We start from the raw sequence: 18313 nt of genomic DNA, 5'->3' as shown, positions 1-18313 counted from the left end.
ATCCAACCCCCCCCCCCAGTCATTGGAGGCAGCCCCCTTGCAGGTTCCGCCCTCCTCTGAGGTGAGGGAAGCGATGGCTAGTGGAAGGACTCTATTAGTGGCAGCAACCAGGCTGTGGAATTTCCTCCCTGAATTTGCAAACTGCCTCCTCCTTGATGGTTTTCTGGCAGGATCGCAAGGCACATTCCAATTAGGCCATAAGGCATAAGGTCGACTTAAGAGTTGGGGAGGCCAGCGCAAGGAGTTGTGCTGGCCTCTTCACACCAGATTCAAGCCTGGCATGGTAAGATTGCGTTGAGCTCGGCCGACACAGGGGTCGGGGGAGCGTGGGGAGGAGACGGGAGGGAGGCGTTCCAAGGTGGGCGTGGGTGGGTGGCAGGCATTCCCGGGGATGGACAGGGAGCAGGAGGTGGAGCCAGGACCCAGCAGTTATGCCGGATCCTAGCCCTATTCCCAGGGCAGCACAGAGCAGCTCCAGGCTGCTCTGCTCTGTGCCACCACCTGAGGCCTGCTGGTCTGTCTGTTCCAGCACAAGTTAGGATTGCGCTGCCATATAATAATTATTGTGGGTTGGAGCAGAAATCTCTTATCTCCCTGAAAGGAGAAACGGAACTACTGAAATTGGTGATTCCAGTATCTAGCCCAAAAAGGTGTGAAGGAATGGTTCTGTGTGCATGTAGCTTAATATGAGATTATATATATATATCGCTTCATGTTTGACAACATTTAAAGAATCATAAGAAATTGGTTTAATTCTCAGTCACATCTGTTGTGTGTTGGAATGGTGTTATAGGCTAGGGTTCCTAGAAAAGATGATTTTGTAAAAGGGATGGAAGAGAACACACAGTAACAATTCTTAAATTGATAATATAGTTTACTTCAAAAGCTACCTCTTGCATATTAGTCTGCTTATTTGTGTTTAAACTGGCAAGTTTAGCAAATCTGTGAAATTCCTAGATTCTAAAAAACAAAAATTATGTTATAACAAGTGCAATGATTCAGAAAAATAAAAGGAAAAACCGTAGTCATATTTAAGAGGCCATCTTTGTAGTAGTGCCAAGCAAATTCACACACACATTTTTTTCACATCACTGCTATCTGTTGATTGAGTGAGCTATCACTTGAAGAAAGGTAATGTGTGAATGTCTATGCTGCATGACAATGTATGGTTGCTTTATAGATCTTTAACTTTTGCTATCACAGCAGTATCCCTTTTGCATAATTGCTAGTGCGCAAATCCATCAGTTCACAAGGTAGCTTTCTTAACGTGCTTACATACATAGGCACATTGAGGATTGGATACATTCCTCCCTGGTCCTAAGAGGGCAGATTGAAATCTATTTAAAAGCAGGTTGTGTTGAATTGACTTCCTTATGAAAGAAGGAAAATACATAGACTTTACTATGTTTGCTTTTGACTTAAACAAATGTTTGTTATTAACTGCACAGTAAGTAGAATTTATCTGATCAAATTGGGCTGATACATTCATATCAGATTAGTTTTCCTTAATCTTGTTGAGTCTGTGCTCTGTTTCTTCATTTGTGTTACAGAAGAGCCCCCTAATGTTTGCTTTGGTGAAATGCCGCTTCTGTCTCAGTAATGACTGTGGAACGTTGCTCTTATTATCTTCCTGTTTAGCTTAAAGGTCTTCTGCGCCGTGAAATTTACATATACTATCTTAAAAGATGTCTTCGTGATTGTGGCATGTTGCCCTCATATATACTGCAGTGTAATGTTCCTGCCCCAAAGCTTTTGAGAATATCTCAGCTGCAAAGGCAGTTGAGGTTGTGCTGTAACTGGGATGTCATTTCTGATATACAAATCTGTTAAAGCTGGAGAGAAGGGATATAAATGGTGTGTGTGCGGGCAGGCAGAAGAAACTGTAGAAGTCTTTATTTTCTGCTTTGTTACTGATCAGAAGCCTAGTGGTGTACGCATCTTTTTTGAGAGGTTATTTTATCATTGGACTTCATTAACAGAGGAGGTCATAGAGTTTAGCTTTCAGCCGAAGCTCTGTAAATTATTCTGACACTATTAACCAATGATGGTCATTTTCACTGTGTATTGTCTGTATGTGTTCACAGACAATCTCCTGACCTTAAAGGCATCAAATGGCTTCTTGCACAATAACACAGGCCTACAAAATTGAGGGTCAGAAAAGTTTTTCCCAAACTTTATGGTGGTTTGATATGAATTTGGGGTGCCAAATCCAAAAATGGCATCCGTTTTGCCCTATTACATCTAGTTTTGGAGATATAGTATAGCCTCATTAGTGAATGGTTCAAGCAGCCATGGTGTAGGCTTCCTCATGAGGAAGCTGCTTGAACCATTCACTAAAGAGGCTATGTCGTGTCTCTAAAACTAGACGTGATCGCGCAAAATGGATGCCATTTTTGGAATTGGCACCCCAAATATACCCAGGAATTGGTGTAACATTTAAGGAAGCAAAATGTGTGTTGACCTGTGTAATTAAAGTTGTAGAACTGTAAAAAAAAAAAAAAAATTGCTTCTGGACTAGGCTTAGGTGTGATTTATCTATTGTATATTCCTAGTGCCTGTTGTGTGTGCCTTCTGGGAAGAAAATAAAATTTTTCACCATTAAGGCAAATTTTGAAAAAATCATCATTAGACAACTTTAGTGGTGGCTAACGTCAACCCAGTGTCTGGCAGCAGTGAAGAAGGAAGATTTAATGTCAGGGAGAACTATAAGAGGAATCAACAAAAAGATTGCCAAGATTTCTCCCTGTATAAATCTGAGATGTAGCTACATTTGAAATGCTGTGGGATAAATTGGAGATAAAGGAAGTTAATGTCTTAACTTTATGGTGTAGTGACTTTTCCCCCTACTGCTTTTTAGGATTTGATTGGAATCTGGTATTCAAGTGGGATTACATGACACCTGAGCAAAGAAGAGCACGGCAAGGAAACCCAGTTGCTCCCATAAAGTATGTACCTGCCTTCACTTTTCCCCATGCAAACAATGTTTGTGTAGTGAGTTCAGGAGTTGGATTTGGATCTGGAAGATCTAGACTGAACTTAGACCAGTTCAAATTGCTGGGTGACCTTGGACCAGTCACTATCTGTCAGCCTCACCACACAAGGTTGTTGTGAGGGCAAAAGGAGGGAGGGGACAATGTACAACACCCTGAGGTCCTTGGAGGAAGAGCAGTATAAAAATGGCAAATAAATAAATCTCAAGAGTTGCACATCTCCTGTTGCATTGGCAGACTGGCCTTGAAAAACTTTCCACATTGGAAATGGTGCAGTGAGAAATTATTGCAAGTTTGGGTTCAAGATGTTGTAGGCTGGTATATAGAGAAATTGTCCTTCTATCCTTGTCTTTATAACAAATTGGAATTTTGCCATGGAATGAGTGTATTGTTTTACCATATGAAATGGATTATTGTGAAATATAAAAGGTGTATAAAATATAAAATAATATGTAAGATGAAGCTGTATCACCTGCAAGAAGGGGAAGAAAAGATAGAATAACTTGGGAAGGATTGAAATATTTTCTACAAGAACAGTAGTAATTGGATTGCCCAGCACAGCAGCAATGTAGTATAGCAAATGAATTGCTACAAGCTCCCTAATTAGTATGGTGCTCACCAGAGGGGATAGAAAGCTACTTTAATTCTTTGTAACTTGCTAGTGTACATGGAATAGCAGGCTGTTGAATATCACAAAAGTCAGCACATAAATTATTCTTGTGTACACAGTTTTGAATTTTATTGCTATTAAATGGACATGAGCTTGACTTGTATGTGCTCATTCCTACAGGGAATGTATGTATTCCATGCAAGTACTAAATTTGAGTACTAGGAGCAGAAAGCTAAGGTTGACTATGGGAAATGCTTGGTGACATCTTAGAAGTCAGAGCGGAATCTGAGAAGTTCTTAAGGAGTATTGAACATGAATGTCCTATATAAACCCTTGTCTTTCATGAATATCCTAAACAAAATAATCCAAGCTATGCAAATGTGTAAATATTTAGTACAGGAAGGAGATCGAGTAGCATGTTTTGTAAAGCACTTCAGAAAACAAAAAACTTACTAAGTTTTTTTTTACTGAGTTATTCAAAGTCCTACATTTGTTCTTGGGGTAAGTTGTAAAACTTATTTTTGAGAACAACAAATTCTGCTTGTTTTGAAAAGTGGTTAACCAAAAATAGTCCCGCCTGTATTTATTTATGCAAGAATGACTTTCAGTGTGGCAATATGTGCAGATGGTTAGAAGTTAGCAGACTGGTTTGACTAGAAAGACTGAGCTGAAAAGTATGAATATCTGATTATTCTCTACAGATATCTAATGTGCTGTTTCTACCCTTTCCTCTTGTCTCTAGAACACCAATGATTGCTGGTGGACTCTTTGTGATGGACAAATTTTATTTTGAAGAACTAGGAAAGTATGATATGATGATGGACGTGTGGGGTGGAGAAAATCTAGGTATTGATCTTTCCTCATAGAATTCTTTTGAAGAGAAACAAATAATACTTTTTTTCTTAGTTCATGGCATTCAGATCTCTGTGTGGTGAAGATTAAAATGATAGTTAATACTTTAAGTGGATTACTGGCAAAAATTCAGCACAACAGGCCTGTATTTCTAAAAATCTGACCATTATGTTGAAAAACAAGAATTGAAGTGGAGGGGGAGCAGAGTTAAATAGCCTTTGTGTAAGAAATCAGCAAACTGTTTTAGAAATTAAAGGATTGTAACCTTAAAAAAAAAAAAAGGCTGTTCCTGTTTTAACTAAACTCATTAAACTGCAGCCGCCAAGACAGCTTTGGCATTTAATGGGGCTTTCAAAATATTTCTCACACTTGTGTTTGTAAAGTAGAACACAGGAGTTCGTGGACTTTGTCTGCATGTGAATGTACTTTAAGGAATCTGTTATAAAATACTTACCTGTGAGTTAAGTTAATTTTTTACTGTCAGTCCTAGTAGATGCTAGTTGGCACCTTAGTTTAAAATCAGTTGATGACTTTTATAGCTCTGTTTATAGCATCTTGGATTGATCTAAACTGGATTCTTTGGAGTGTGAGACCTGCTTTTGCCCAACCTGCTTATTACAACCTGCCTGTCGGGATTGGTTGAATGGGTGAGGAAGATAGTAAATTCATCTCTCAGGGAGGGAGCGCTGCTAGAAACCCAAAAGGTGGCAGTGGTCTGCTCTCTCCTGAAGAAACCCTTCCTAGCCCTAGTGGTCCTGGACAATTTCTGGCCAGTGTCCAACATCCCTTTTGGGGTCAAGGTAGTTGAGCAGGTGATGGTGTCCCAGCTCCAGAGAATTCTGGAAGAAGTGGATTATTTGGATCACTTTCAATCCAGTTTCAGTCAGAACTTTGGGACTGCGTTGGGTTGATTGATGGCCTGCACTGAGGGTTAGTCGGGAGCATGTCCCTGTTGATTCCGCTGGACCTCTCAGTAGTTTTCGATACAGTTGACCATGGTGTCCTTCTGGACCAGCTTGCTCTGTTAGGGCTTGGGGGCACTGGTGTTGCAGTGATTCAGCTCCTTCCTGTCAGTTTGGACCCAGATGGTGAGGCTGGGAGACACCTGTTCAGCACTCTGGTCACTAAATTGTGGGATACCACAGGGATCTATTCTGTCCCCCATGCTGTTCAACATCTACATGAAGCCGTTGGGGGAGACCGTCCAGGTATTTGGAGTTGGTGTTATGCAATCATCACCAATATGGGAGTGACATCCAGCTCTGTCTCTCTTTTCCACCAGTTTGTTGTCAAAGTTCTGGAGTGCTGCCTGGAAATGTTTGGGGTCTGAATGAAAGCTAATAAATTGAGACTAAATCTAGGCAAGACAGAGGTCTTCCTGATCTGGAAGGCAATGATGCAGGTTTTAGCCCTATAGCATGATCTAGTTGTGGTAGTATTTCCTCTGAAAGAGCAAGTTTGCAGCTTGTTTAGTGATATGCTGAGAAACCTGGCTTTGAGATTGGGGAGGAGGGAAAACAGAGTGATCGTGCTTTTGTGGGGTTTCCTGTGAGGTTTATGGCTTGTTTCTCATTGACAGAGATTTCATTCCGCGTCTGGCAGTGTGGTGGGAGCCTTGAAATAATTCCATGCAGCAGGGTTGGCCATGTGTTTCGCAAGCAGCATCCTTACACCTTCCCAGGAGGAAGTGGTACTGTGTTTGCGAGGTAACTTTGGGAGACTCTTTTAACTAAAATGATACAATCAGATTAGTTCTTACCTGAAGATCTAGGAAGCAGCAGTAGCAAACAGTAAAATCTCATTCTTTTCATTTGGTTTTTTACTGTTTTTTAAAAGAATAACTGAAAGTTGTTGTCTTCCCCCTCCTTGCCTTCTTTCTTTCGTATCTCACACTTGTGCGTGTGATCTTTGGCTACCTGAAGTTCTGCTCCTTCAAACCGCTCTATGTTTGCCACCCCTTTATGCCTGGAGCTCCCTCCCCGGTCACCTATAGGATGTCACTTACTTCCTTAAAATTACTCATCCAAATAATTTGATGAAGTGTTTTTCATGAAGCTTTTGGAACTGCCCTTAATTGCTTTACCCTACTAAGGGCTAAGTTGTGAAGCAATTGCATGTCCTCCGCATCTTTACTGGCACCAGATTCCTCTTCTTCCTCTGTCTCCTTTGTGTCCATTTTCAGATTGTGAACCCATCAGGACAGGAACATGTCTGTTATTTAAGACACCATGTATATGGATGGTGCTGTTGCAGTTGATGCACAACTGTCAGAATACTCAAATGAGTTAAATTCTGAAGGAAATGGAGTACCAGTGTAATTGCTCTTAGTACCATTGTGCTATTCTGCACTTTCTCCAAAAGCATACTATTAGATATTCAGAACATGTACACACACAAAAAAAAGCCTTTGTGTCTTTGTATTCATTTTGGCTAGTTCCCTCTTGTTGTAAAAATGACATTTATTCAAGCCATAAGGATTGATAAGACTTTGCTGTATTCAAAACACTACATAAGTCACTATGAATGACTCTTAGTGAATGACTCATAACTATCGTATGTGACTGCTAACCTGTGGTGCTCAAGAAGCCGAGGGTGTTCAGCACTTCACTCATTTAGAACTTCTATACTAGAAGTCCCTCTAGTGAGATTTGGAGGGTGCTAAATGCTTGCTAAAGAAGGATGTTAACTTGTATTAAGGGGAGTCTGGAGACAGAGCATGTTAATATGCTGCTATAATGCTTGCTTGATTAATTACTCTCAATGGGACAGTCCTGAGTAGGTGAAACCTCTAAGAAGAGCATGGGATGCTCTTCTCTCCCATTCCCAATGTCCACAGCAAGTGTGGCTGCTTCTGTACAATTGGTAATGAAGTGGGGGAAAGGGGCATAACAATGACAAATACTTAATCTTTAGGCCAAATGAGTAGTTTACTTCTGTGCCTGAAATAGTATTTGAAACATTTCTAATCTTCAGCCTGTCTTTAAGAAGTCTTAGTGTTCCCTACCTCAGGACTGAAATGAAACCATTTGGCACAAAAGGTTTTTCTCATGGCATACTTCCACAAACTCTTTCCCAAACCAAAGAAGTTAAGGATTGGAATATGAAACGGCTTAACTTTGATTCTTGTTTTTTTGGGGCATTGGTACATCTTATTCTGTGTCTTATGTGAAAGAAGCATCCACAGTACTTTAAATAGCAAAGGCATCGGAGAGCCTCATGATTGTGCCAATTGCAAATAATGCCTCTTGAATTATTTCCAGAAACACTCGTAGGGCAGCAGAAGTCTGGATGGATGAATACAAAAATTTCTATTATGCAGCAGTGCCTTCAGCCAGAAATGTACCTTATGGCAAGTAAGTCTAATCACAACATTCCTCCATTTCATTTTGAGATTTCAGACTCGGGGGGGGGGGGTGTCTGGGGTTTATAACAGATGCGCATGCGATGAAAACTGAACATATGATTATATTTTCCCCACTTAAGTTGTTGTTAAATAATATCTTCTATAGAATTACAATCCTTAGACTGTGCCAGTTGGAAATATAGCTGTCTGAAAAAAACCACACTTTTTCCTCAATAGTATTCAAAGCCGAATGGAGCTGAGAAAACGACTTAGCTGCAAACCATTCAAGTGGTATCTTGAAAATGTGTACCCTGAGTTAAGGTGAGTTCTATATGACAGGGTGAGTTCTCTATCACTTACGTCATCCTAGGAAAATTGCTTTTAGCTTTGCCTTGGAACCTTCATTTCACTTGGTGATTTTTCTTTAATGTCTTCATGAATCAGGACATGTACTGTGTATCAGAAGTATTGCCAAAAGTAAGCTAGCTGCTTTTTAGATTATATTCATCCAAAAATAGAAGAGCAGTAAGTAGCCTATGTATGAATGAAGGCTCTGTGCAAAGACCCAGCAGGGGCTATGGGTAAGCATGCCCATTGAGTGCTAGAAGGGCGTCCTTCATTGCATGGTGTCTGCTGGCAGCTGCCAGAATCCCATCTGGAACTTGAAGTACAGCAGGCAGGAGATTCATTACTGTTGGACAGAACAAAAGGTGGCTTTCTAGATTTCAGGCTTAGCCTCTTAAGACTCATTGTGCTGCTTGCCAATTAGAAGAGGTGCTGATTACAATTCTCTTCTCATCTGCACCTAAACAAGACCCTGAGATCTCAATGTAGAACAGGATAGCTTGCTAGGCTTAGCTCCAGCCATGAAGTTCCTGGTTCAACTCACGGATCTCCAAAGAGCTACAAGTCACCTGGAGAATTTTTTTCAATTCCATATCTAGGGATATGCCACACTAACATATCTTTTTACTCAAAGTTAATGTGGAAGAACCAGTCATCTCATATTCTTTCCTGGATTCAGAAGTGTGATTGAAATGTTCTAAGGCAGGGTTTCTCAAACTGTGGGTTGCGACCTGATTGTTGGTGGGTTGCTAAGCTTTAGCTGAGAAAGCAAATGCATGGAGCCTGATGGAAAGTGAAACTGAGCCATATCACGCACCTACTCGCAATTAGGCAAACATGTCTTGATTGTTGCAAAGGGCAGGCCTGGAGGAATCCAACACTATAAGAATGGTCCCGATCCGATGAATGTAGTCCCCCAAAAACACCCAAAAAGGAAATCCCTCCCTGCAAGCTAACAAATGCATTGAGCCCTATGGAAAGTGAAACTTAAGCTACACATTCATGTTTACTTGTGAGTAAGCAAACATACCTTGGCTGGTGTTGAAGGTGAGGCAAAGGAATGCACGGCCACCAGAATAGTCCCAATCTGATGAAAGTAGATCTCAACAAATTCTCCAGAAGGCTGCCCCCCCCCCCCAAGGATAAAAACAGAGGCTTCAGCTGGTCAGGCAAATTTTTTTCTTTTTTAGACTTGTAAGGCTCGGTGGGTCCAAATAGTCCAAACTCCCCCTGCAGTGGAGCCTAATTTCCTCTCCTCATCACTCTGGGTTTTAATGCTGTTTAGAAGGAAGCTTTGAAGATCAATCTAGCCCACACAAAAACATGTTGGATTTAAAACAGATTCCATCCTAAATCACTCTGAACTGGTTTAGATATAAGAACTTAAATTGAACTGGGCATTGGGTAAGACTAAATCTTACAGATTTTTTTGCGGGGGTGTGTGGATTTGAGGTTATTGCAGGCTGGCTACAGAGATAACTCACTTGGTGGAACAGGGTTGGCTTCCTCATCTCATTGCCCCTTATTTATTTGGTTTACTTGAATTTAATTATTTATAATTTAATTTGCTTGATGTCGCTTGCAGCTGTGACATCACTTCCGGTGGGTCCTGAACAGATTGTCCTTGTAAAAAGTGGGTCCTGAGCTAAAGAACGCTTGAGAACCACTGTGCTAATTACACTGTTTTTTAAAAGGGTCTTGAGAGTACATCCTGCTCTTTCCCTAGGTCTTGAAGTGAATAACACTTAACTAATGTATGCCATGTAATATCCATTCTTACCAAAAACTGAGATGCAGTATGTTTTATTCTTGATTCCATGTGGAGGAGATAGGGCTTGGCGAAATATTTGGATGCTAAAATTAAAGGGTGCAAGGCAGAAGCATGCAATTTGTGTTATTGTGGACATTTCAGTCTTAGCAGATCTTCTAATGACCCTTTCCGAGAGAGAGAGCTGCTAATTAGGAAGCCCTGGAAAATAATTGTGACTTTTGCAAACTTACACCTCTAAATTGCTGTTAAGGTACAATGAGTTGAATGCTGAATGGTGATTGGAACATAACAGTGTTTGTTTGTTTTTTCAGGGTACCTGATCACCAAGATATAGCTTTTGGGGCCTTGCAGCAAGGAACCAATTGCCTTGACACTTTAGGCCATTTTGCAGATGGCGTTGTTGGTGTCTATGAATGTCATAACGCCGGGGGAAACCAGGTTAGTATAGTTATCAGCAGTTTTTAAACTGCACTGAAAATTGTGTGCATGTGAGAATGGTCCTGAAGGTGAGATCAACTTTTAATTATTTGCAGCAGCCCAAAGAAAGTAGTTTTATCCTTTATTTCTAAAAACAAAACTGATGAACAAAACAGGAGAGTGCCCGCATGGCTAACCAGCCAAGTTAGAGAGGCTGTGAAGGGCAAGGAAGCTTCCTTCCGTAAATGGAAGTCTTGCCCTAATGAAGAGAATAAAAAGGAACATAAACTGTGGCAAAAGAAATGTAAGAAGGTGATAGGGGAGGCCAAGCGAGACTATGAGGAACGCATGGCCAGCAACATTAAGGGGAATAATAAAAGCTTCTTCAAATATGTTAGAAGCAGGAAACCCGCCAGAGAAGCGGTTGGCCCTCTGGATGGTGAGGGAGGGAAAGGGGAGATAAAAGGAGACTTAGAGATGGCAGAGAAATTAAATGAGTTCTTTGCATCTGTCTTCACGGCAGAAGACCTCGGGCAGATACCGCTGCCCGAACGGCCCCTCCTAACCGAGGAGTTAAGTCAGATAGAGGTTAAAAGAGAAGATGTTTCAGACCTCATTGATAAATTAAAGATCAATAAGTCACCGGGCCCTGATGGCATACACCCAAGGGTTATTAAGGAATTGAAGGATGAAGTTGCAGATCTCTTGACTAAGGTATGCAACTTGTCCCTCAAAACAGCCACGGTACCAGAAGATTGGAGGATAGCAAATGTCACGCCTATTTTTAAAAAGGGAAAGAGGGGGGACCCGGGAAACTATAGGCCGGTCAGCCTAACATCCATACCGGGTAAGATGGTGGAATGCCTCATCAAAGATAGGATCTCAAAACACATAGACGAACAGGCCTTGCTGAGGGAGAGTCAGCATGGCTTCTGTAAGGGTAAGTCTTGCCTCACAAACCTTATAGAATTCTTTGAAAAGGTCAACAGGCATGTGGATGCGGGAGAACCCGTGGACATTATATATCTGGACTTTCAGAAGGCATTTGACACGGTCCCTCACCAAAGGCTACTGAAAAAACTGCACAGTCAGGGAATTAGAGGACAGGTCCTCTCGTGGATTGAGAACTGGTTGGAGGCCAGGAAGCAGAGAGTGGGTGTCAATGGGCAATTTTCACAATGGAGAGAGGTGAAAAGCGGTGTGCCCCAAGGATCTGTCCTGGGACCGGTGCTTTTCAACCTCTTCATAAATGACCTGGAGACAGGGTTGAGCAGTGAAGTGGCTAAGTTTGCAGACGACACCAAACTTTTCCGAGTGGTAAAGACCGGAAGTGATTGTGAGGAGCTCCAGAAGGATCTCTCCAGACTGGCAGAATGGGCAGCAAAATGGCAGATGCGCTTCAATGTCAGTAAGTGTAAAGTCATGCACATTGGGGCAAAAAATCAAAACTTTAGATATAGGCTGATGGGTTCTGAGCTGTCTGTGACAGATCAGGAGAGAGATCTTGGGGTGGTGGTGGACAGGCCGATGAAAGTGTCGACCCAATGTGCGGTGGCAGTGAAGAAGGCCAATTCTATGCTTGGGATCATTAGGAAGGGTATTGAGAACAAAACGGCTAATATTATAATGCCGTTGTACAAATCGATGGTAAGGCCACACCTGGAGTATTGTGTCCAGTTCTGGTCGCCGCATCTCAAAAAAGACAGTGGAAATGGAAAAGGTGCAAAAGAGAGCGACTAAGCTGATTACGGGGCTGGGGCACCTTCCTTATGAGGAAAGGCTACGGCGTTTGGGCCTCTTCAGCCTAGAAAAGAGACGCTTGAGGGGGGACATGATTGAGACATACAAAATTATGCAGGGAATGGACAGAGTGGATAGGGAGATGCTCTTTACACTCTCACATAATACCAGAACCAGGGGACATCCACTAAAATTGAGTGTTGGGCGGGTTAGGACAGACAAAAGAAAATATTTCTTTACTCAGCGCGTGGTCAGTCTGTGGAACTCCTTGCCACAGGATGTGGTGCTGGCGTCTAGCCTAGACGCCTTTAAAAGGGGATTGGACGAGTTTCTGGAGGAAAAATCCATTATGGGGTACAAGCCATGATGTGTATGCGCAACCTCCTGATTTTAGGAATGGGTTAAGTCAGAATGCCAGATGTAGGGGAGAGCACCAGGACGAGGTCTCTTGTTATCTGGTGTGCTCCCTGGGGCATTTGGTGGGCCGCTGTGAGATACAGGAAGCTGGACTAGATGGGCCTATGGCCTGATCCAGTGGGGCTGTTCTTATGTTCTTATGTTCTTATGTTCTTATGATCAGTCTTTTTCCCTGCAGCACTCTTGGAAAGCCTGTTTGTTCAGAACTTCATTGTAGAATTATTTTCTGCTCCCTTTTTCCCTTCTGGGGTTTGCAAAAGATGGCTGTGTGGTGTTTGAGAACTGACTTAAGACAAATGAAAGGGTAGTGGATAATTTCTACATGTGTCTTAGTCTGCAGCTGACTTCTTCCATTTACTGTTAAGGAACTATACAGCCTGTAACTAATAAATCTTAACACATGGTCTCTTGAAATATCACTAATAGTCTTCAACTGGAACTGCACTTTTTATGTGGAGTTGGGATGTGCATGTGTAGTATATGTATAGTGTTTAGTAAAGATTTTCACAGACTGTACTTGAACTTTGAAGTTGAAGAGAACTAAGCAGATAACTACTGATGCTGAAATAGGCTTTGAGAGCACAGAACATAGTTATCAATTGATGTAGGCTTCTTTGTACAATGATCCACAGTCTACATGAAATGACGCAATGGAGGTGTTTTGTTTTTTTAATTTGGCGTGTCTGGTGTTGATAATTGCTAGAACATACCAGTTTAGAGGAGGGAGGAGCATGTATTTTTCTTCATAGAATTTGGACAAGAGATGATGGATTCTAGCCAGTAACAGCCTTGTCTTGCAAATGCATCTCTTCCTTCGTATCCTGGCAGATAGGCATTTCTGGTATAAGCAGACAGGCAAGATGGGGGCAGCCCAGCCCAATCCTAACCTGCACTAGTGCAGCCAGGCCACATGACCTGTGCTGTATCCAGTGCAAGTTAGGAGAAGGCTGGCTGGCTGGCTACTCAAGATCAAGGTATATATCTCCCCTTATGCTGAGTGCAAAGCAGCCTGCCCTATGGGGCTTCTTTGATCTGCACCAGCTATTTAGCTGGCACTATTCCAAGAGGCCTGGTGTAATGCCACAAGTCCCAGGAAGGTTGTTAGGATATGGCAGAGGCCTGCTCCGCCATTGCTGCCTCCTCCCAGACCTGTCCCACCCTCCGTTCTGCCCTCCCTCACCCAAAAACAAGTCTCCCTGCCACTGGAACGCCTTCCCCTCCAACTCTTGCCGCTCAGCAACGTACTTAACCTTTTCCTGAAGCAACACCCTCTGCTGGTGTAGGGACCGCTGTGCCCACAGATCTTCAGCTTAGGCTTGGGCTCTTAGTTGTTTAGCAATAACTTTTAGATAACCCTTGAGTGGCTTATGTGAAGTGAACAAATCCAGCATTAGGCAAGAGTTCTGAACTGCCTGTGAGCAAAACTCAGAACTTTCAAACACTCTTTTAAAAAAAGAATGTTGGGAGGCATAAAGTTCTGACAGAGTGCTACCCTGATGCCATATAAATGGCAAACTGGAATAGGGGATGTTCATTTAAATTAAATTTGAAAGTGGAGTGATGTTGCCTTGTTGGAGAAATTGTCTCAAATGTTTACATGTTAATTACAGTCTCTGTAAGGAGGGGCTGGAAGTAGATGTGCTTTGATCACAAATGAGAGGATGTGGCACTTCAGAGAAGTCAGAGACCTTTGATATGCATGGTAGTGAGGGGAAAAATATATAGCAGAAATGGCCTCTTACTGTTGCTATACCTCTTGCAGGTTTTACAGGAAGTAGGGAGACAGTGCAGATCGTTAGAAGTTTTTTCTCCCCATACCTGTCCTGTATCTTAATTGTTTCTGGATAAAGCAAAATTTTAGTATCTTTTTAAAGTGTTTCACTGTTTTGGTATATTCCCACAATGTGTATTGATCAAAACTGGTTTCAGCTAGTTAAATGCTGTTGTGGTGTTATACCAGCAGAGGGGAGTATAGCACAGGTGTTTGATTTTTACAGCATTCATGCAGTTTCCACGTAAAGATTTCAAAACTCTCAATGAGCTTCCAAAATATCATATTAAAATTGCCATGGCAAAATTCTTAAATATTTTTCTCCACATAAAGAGAATATCTGGGTGTGCGTACCAAGGCAGTTGGCTAGACGTGTTCTCTGAGCATTTTGTCTTTTGTAGAAGTTCTCCCTATGTTATAGGAATCTGGCTGGCAGGCACATTAAGATATAATGTATGTATGTCATGTTTATATGCATTCAACTGTGTGATGTTTTGCTTTTGTTCCAGGAATGGGCCTTAACAAAGGACAAGTCAGTGAAACACATGGATTTGTGCCTTACGGTTGTAGACCGAAATCCTGGCTCACTCATAAAACTTCAGGGCTGCAGGGAAAATGACAGTAGACAGGTCAGTGAAATTGTGTGCAAATAGTTCAGAGCGCTCTCTCTCTCTCTCTCTCTCTCTCTCTCTCTCTCTCTCTCTCTCTCTCACACACACACACACACACACACACACACACACACACACAAATGTTTGTTCCTCCCTACAGCACTGTGATTCTCAACTCTGAGTTTTGGCATATGTAAGCTCTACTAGGCTATCTGCCTTTGTCTTTATTAATGATATGCTGCTGGATATCTAGCAGTGGAAAATGCCATTTGTCTGTATTGAAATCCTTTATCCATTTGAGATGCTTATAGTGGAACTGATAATACGGTTGACGCCTGGCATTTGTGATGTCATGCCACCTTGTGCATCTTTTGTTTTGTATTGATATGTCTTAATGTACCAAAAACTGAATTGTTGTTTTCTATCTGCAAGGCAGATATAGATTCCTCTTTACTGCATTTTATATTTAAAACACAAGTACACCAGATTTAAGGAGAATATTGGGCAAAGCATATATATGTATTTGGGCTGTCTGATAATGAAAGAAGGGGGATCTGTTACCCTATTGTAGGAGTGCCCAAACCCCGGCCCTCAAGGACTCTCAGTGCGGCCCTCAGGGAGCTCCCAGTCTCCAATGAGCTTCTGGCCCTCTGGAGACTTGGAGCCCACACTGGCCTGACACAACTGCTTTCAGCATGGGGGTGATTGTTTGACCTCTCGTGTGAGCTGTGGGATGAGGGCTCCCTCTACTGCTTGCTGTTTCACGTCTGTAATGCAGCAGCAGCAGCAAAGTGCAAGGCCTTTTATAGGCCTTGAGCTATTGCAAGACCTTCATTCATTCATATAAGTTCATCTTTAGTATATTCATTTATGTAAATTTATTCAAATTTTAAATGAAAATTTATTCTTTTTTCCCCCCGGCCCCCAACACAGTGTCTGAGAAATTTGTGGCCCTCCTGCCAAAAACTTTGGACACCCCTGCCCTATTGTAAAGCAACAGCTGTACTATACCAGCACTACTACATGCTAAAGGAATTGTCTTATTCCATCAGAAAGTTGGTGCAGCCTGCTGAGCTCCTTTACACTCATGCATAAGTTGCATATGCAGCAGAAATGCCACCTGCCCCAACCAGCATTCTTGTGCTGCACAGCAAGGTCTTTTTTTATTATTGACAAGGCAGCTCCAAGTGGGAGATGGGCATGAAGCAAAGGGAGATGGGGAAGTTCTGTGCGTCTTTGCAGTTCTCTGGATTGCAGACTCCTGGATTTCTTATTCTAGGAATTTTTACTTAACAAAAATTTATTTCTTCTCTCTGTCCTAATTCACTGGTCTGTACGCTTCCTTGCAACAGTGGTCCTAGGGGAAAATGGAAGGGTTTTCAAAGAGGGAGGCTGTGCAGCTCATCCTCTTTCCTGCCATTTTACAGACTTGGTGTACATTTATTTACAGTTGCTGTTCTTTCGGCCAGTTCTTGTTGTTGGGACACTTATATTGCCCATAAATACTATGTCAGCATCAGCATCAAATTACTTTGGTAGGTTCCATGAATCTGGAACTAAAATCTCCTTGGGGTGTGTGTGTATGTGTCAGTATGGAGAGGGAGGAGCAGGTTATTCGTCTGAACTCTGCTGCTTTGCCTGCTAGTTCATGTTAGCTGGGATTCACTATTTTTGCACAGCCACAACAGCCTCAGTCATTTTGCTTACATGAAAATTGGGGATTTATGAGGAGTTCGAATGTGTTCCAGGTAGACTGAAAACTCTTTGTATAGAATGCTTTAGAAAATATTGACCTTTTTATATCTTATGCTTGTCTAAATTGAGTAACTGTGTTTTGTTTTTTTAACTTATAGAAATGGGAGCAAATTGAAAGCAATGCCAAACTGAGGCATGTGGGCAGCAACCTGTGTCTAGACAGCCGAAATGCCAAAAATGGTGGTCTGACTGTTGAAGTCTGCAGTCCTTCGCTATCACAGCAGTGGAAGTTCACACTGAACCTGCAACAGTAGAAGGGCTTGCACACAAGTACTGTCTCCTTTCCTAAACCTTGGGCAACATTTTGATGATTGCGTTACTGATACTTTATATACCTCAGTATTCCATCTTGGTCTGAATGTGGGCGGCAACAACTAAAGTGAGCAAAAGGGAAGCAAGTGAACTGGGGACCCTGCCATTGTCTGGTCGAATACAGCTGCAGCACAGCTCACACCCTTTCACTATAAAGGCTGACCAGTTCCTTTCCAGCTTCAAGCTAGTACTTACACAGCAGACAATTAACATCCATAGAAACAACAGATGTACAGTAGAAAACTGCTTTCAACATGGGAAGGGGAGGGAGGGAGGGAATAGGTGGGAGGGAAATAAATTGCTTGGAGAAGATCATTGGCAATCTCCATTTACATTGAAATCAGTGTTCGTGGTTTCCAGAAATCAAAGCATCATTTTGAAGATTTTGCCATGCGCACCTGGTATATTTGACCATGGACTTTTCTATGACAGGACTCTAAATATAAACATATATAATATATATTGTCAAAATTTACAACTTTCTATCAATTTTTTTCATCCTCCTGTAATTTATCAACAAAACAATGTACACTTTACTGGAACGTAGATTGGACAGTTGCAGAGGAACAAAGCTTTGTGAAGATGCAGTTTTGTGCTGCTGAGTCGTATTCGTGCAAACACTGGATGCTTCTGCTTCGCAAAGTGTGCCCTCTTTTGCACCTCCTTCTCCTGGGAGACCTCGGACCTCTGGGCCCACATGCTTCATCTCACCAGCATTTGTCACCTCCACTTGGGAAATTCATGCCGTGTTCTCTGAATATCTGTAAGCTTAGTATTTGTGTTGGACAATTCTAGACTACTATGTCTTTAAAATAGTTTGTTCTTTCTTTAAAAAAACCATGCAGCTATGAGGGTTTAGTCTTTTAGGTTGCTTTATTGTTCTGGCTTTCTTTTTCATCTTCTTAAAAGTTGTCGGAATGACCGAACTTGGATAGCACAAGACCGCAATAGCCTTCGCACGGGGAAGCATGAGCTGCTCCTACGTAGCAGCATTGCATCTGTTATGCCCCCATTCTCCTTTAGTTTTCTTAGGCCTGTTTCTAACTAGTCTTTCAAATAGGCCTATAGAAAATCATCTGGTACCAGGAGTACATTGGAAGCAGGAGTGTGTCTAATATTTTTTATATCAAAACGTCGGAGATGACTTGATAGTATTTTTGGCATGCATTTCCTCGTTCACATAGACTTAAACACACACACAAAATGAAGCTCCTGTAAGGTTTTAAACAGTAAAATGAAAGCACCACTCAAAAGGTGCCCTCTGGTGGATTATTTATAAGGGTTAAAACTGCACAAGTCACTTCCTACTCCCACGACAAGACTTCCCTTCACACCCTGCAAAGTTTCTCCTGAAGGTCAGTGGCTGCAGAGTGAGGAGG

The 18313-nt window shown here is 42.0% G+C and overlaps 1 protein-coding gene across 1 annotated transcript in view; it reads left to right on the top strand.

The window, feature by feature from the left end:
• GALNT2 (polypeptide N-acetylgalactosaminyltransferase 2) overlaps positions 1-17187 on the top strand; it is an 85438-nt gene extending 68251 nt beyond the window's left edge. Inside the window, exons 9-16 of the mRNA XM_066611420.1 lie at positions 2858-2945; positions 4343-4446; positions 6032-6158; positions 7713-7805; positions 8033-8116; positions 10223-10349; positions 14766-14885; positions 16721-17187. Coding sequence (XP_066467517.1) covers positions 2858-2945; positions 4343-4446; positions 6032-6158; positions 7713-7805; positions 8033-8116; positions 10223-10349; positions 14766-14885; positions 16721-16876 — 899 coding nt within the window. The 3' untranslated portion in view covers positions 16877-17187. The remainder of the gene's footprint in view (positions 1-2857; positions 2946-4342; positions 4447-6031; positions 6159-7712; positions 7806-8032; positions 8117-10222; positions 10350-14765; positions 14886-16720) is intronic.
• Positions 17188-18313: the final 1126 nt, after the last annotated feature.

Source organism: Tiliqua scincoides, chromosome 1 (genome assembly GCF_035046505.1).
Source record: "Tiliqua scincoides isolate rTilSci1 chromosome 1, rTilSci1.hap2, whole genome shotgun sequence".
Taxonomy (NCBI): Eukaryota; Metazoa; Chordata; class Lepidosauria; order Squamata; family Scincidae; genus Tiliqua; species Tiliqua scincoides.
The sequence above is the reverse complement of the archived record's forward strand: the minus strand, read 5'-3'. Positions and strand labels throughout refer to the sequence as shown.